Consider the following 2,517-nt stretch of genomic DNA (forward strand, 5'->3'; position numbering starts at 1 on the left):
GACGTGGATGTGGATAAACGATTGGGGAAAATGCAGGGACTGAGACTTGAACCCAAGACCTCAGCTCTGATACCATGTTAGATATTCCTATCAACCAACTATCCCAAAAGACCAATTTGATAGGTAGAGGAGATATGATATACTTAGGCCCTGTTCGAACTATCCCAAAAGACCAATTTGATAGGTAGAGGAGATATAATATACTTGGGCCCTGTTTGGTTCACGGGAAAGTTGCAGGAATTTCACGGGTAACACTTTCCTCTGGAAAGTTATCATCAACAGCATTTGGGACAAAGGAAAGTTGAACAGTATTTTGCAGGAAAAAATCCTTCCACGTGCAGATTCCCACCGATACCAGAGGATTGAAAAAATCCAGCCCAAGCCAATGTTTTGGCGGAAGCCCGAGGTAAAGCACTCGCGGCTGGCGTGTAAGCCCTAATAAAATATTCCATGGGATGAGATGTTTGAGGTCTAGTCAAAGGCAAGGCAAATAAAAAAAACTGCAGCAATGTCCTTTTAGCTGTACACGCGTAAGATGCTTTCCTGTGCTTTTTTCCATCAACCCGAACACTCCTTCGCATGGTTCCCTCTGCCGTTTCCGATGTTCGTCATTCCTCTGTTTTACAGGAGCGTTCCTTTCCTATTCCTCTATTTCTCTATCTTCCCTTGTTTTCATTTCCCGTGAACCGGACAGGGCCTTAACAGGCTCAACCAACCCATCTTCTGCACACATGAGTGGGCCTTAGTAGGAACTCTGTGAGATCGCAGATTTATCCTGACCTCTGTCAATTGTAGTCTTGGTCTGAAGGGGACGCATTCAGGCATGTGAGTGTGCTTGAGCGTCCACCTTTTAATCACGGACAAGAGATCAAGTAATATCTAGTCACACACATAATATCACATAACTTGCTAGTGCAGGAATTTTTCTGTTGAATTTCAAATGACCTCTACATGAAATGCGTATCTCACACCAAGGTAATAAGAATTCTGCACCCACGGAAAAGCGCAGGTTATTACCTGAGGAATAAAGAAGTAAAATGAACCAGCTTTCTCCTCTATTGACAATAATTCCTCGTTATACTTCATGCCAACTGCTCCATAAGCTCCCATCAAATCTGAATCAAATGAAATGTATCTGCAGGAACAAAAATGTCTAATTTGGTTAGAAAAGGTGTCGAATGCTTCGCGAAAGGGAGCATCTGTGCACGAGAACGAGAGAGGCACCTTGATATCATATCATATCCATCTTTTACTTGAGAAGAGGAACCATGCAAGTAAAGTGCAGAACCAACACCAGATATTTCAAGTTGAACTGACGGATTGGAGCTTAGCTTCCTTGATAGATAGAACTGAGGGAACAATGATGATCTCCTAAACTGAGAGCATAACCATTTGAGTGCCTTCGTACTGGGTGGAACAAGTACCTGCAGCATTTGTGTGTTCAATTAATCATCTCCTCTAGGTCTGCTGGTGTGTTCATGGAGGTGAAGGGAAATCAACCAGGTTCACAATGCTGGTAAACGTAATTAGGGAGAAGCTGCTTGTAGTCTTTCAACCTCACAAACATCGTCATATTCATATTTCATAATCAATCAAAATGCAGCGCTGCTCTTGACCGAATCAACTAGTGAATTCCAAGAACACTACACGTAGCGACCGCGCCTAAGCCTATGTTTCGGTTACACAAACTTGCGCCCGCTCACCTCGAACCGGATCACGCCGCTCCCGGCGGCAGGCGGGCTGGCCTTCACCTCCTCGGCGGCCCGCCGCAGTGCGGCAATGCCGTCAACGAGGGTGATCGCCGGCGGGAGCCTCCGAGTGAATGACACGTCCACGGGGAGGTCACGGTCGCCGATATCATTCACCTCGTCGACGTCGATCACGATGCCCGTTCGCCTCCTGGCGACGGCGTGGAGGAGGTGGAGTGGTAGGCCACTGCCACCGCGGCATTGCCGGCGCTTGTGGTGTTTGTGGAGGCAGTAGCGGCGAAGAGGGGAGACGACAAAAGGGCGGGGGTTCGGGACAGGGAGGAAGGAGAGGGGTGAGCTCGGAGAAAGGGGGACGACGAGCATTTCCGCGACGACGAGAAAGCGAATGGCCGTGGCGAGGTAGTCGGGGTGGGCGTTTTAGAGAAGGATAAGGGCATCCCTAGAACTTTTTTTCTTTGGTGAGTACATCTAAGAGCATCTCCAACATGCGTTCAACGAAGCCGCGCGCTAAATTTTTTTTACCGCGTCAAAATAGCATTTTAGCGCGTTGCATGACCGAACATCTCCAGCAGACGCCCAAAAATATACTGCCCAGCTAGCAAGGATGACATCTCCAGCAGACGCCTAAAATTAACCACACGCGCTCGTACCCAGCTCGCCGCCCGTGGCATGCTCGCCGCCATGGTCATGGCCACGAGCCGCCGCCCGTGGCATGCTCACCGCCGTGGCCGTGGCCCGCAGCCGCGCTCCACCCCGCCGTGGCCTACTTGCCCCGCCGTAGCCTGCTCCTCCCCTGCTCGCCCGTCGT

The 2,517-nt window shown here is 49.6% G+C and overlaps 1 protein-coding gene across 4 annotated transcripts in view; it reads right to left on the reverse strand.

The window, feature by feature from the left end:
• The window catches only part of LOC123127572 (protein PHYLLO, chloroplastic), a 26,556-nt gene extending 24,447 nt beyond the window's left edge, over positions 1-2,109 (reverse strand). For 3 of the 4 annotated variants that reach the window (XM_044547317.1, XM_044547316.1, XM_044547318.1), the window contains exons 1-3: positions 1,704-2,109; positions 1,225-1,424; positions 1,018-1,135 (exon numbers count right to left, since the gene is read on the reverse strand). In XM_044547317.1, the coding sequence (XP_044403252.1) occupies positions 1,018-1,135; positions 1,225-1,424; positions 1,704-2,072 (687 nt within the window). In that variant the 5' untranslated portion in view covers positions 2,073-2,109. Of the gene's footprint in view, positions 1-1,017; positions 1,136-1,224; positions 1,425-1,703 lie in introns of those variants that run through there. The other variant, XM_044547319.1, reaches the window with a different exon arrangement.
• Between the last annotated feature and the right edge of the window lie 408 nt (positions 2,110-2,517).

Source organism: Triticum aestivum, chromosome 6A (genome assembly GCF_018294505.1).
Source record: "Triticum aestivum cultivar Chinese Spring chromosome 6A, IWGSC CS RefSeq v2.1, whole genome shotgun sequence".
Classification (NCBI taxonomy): Eukaryota; Viridiplantae; Streptophyta; class Magnoliopsida; order Poales; family Poaceae; genus Triticum; species Triticum aestivum.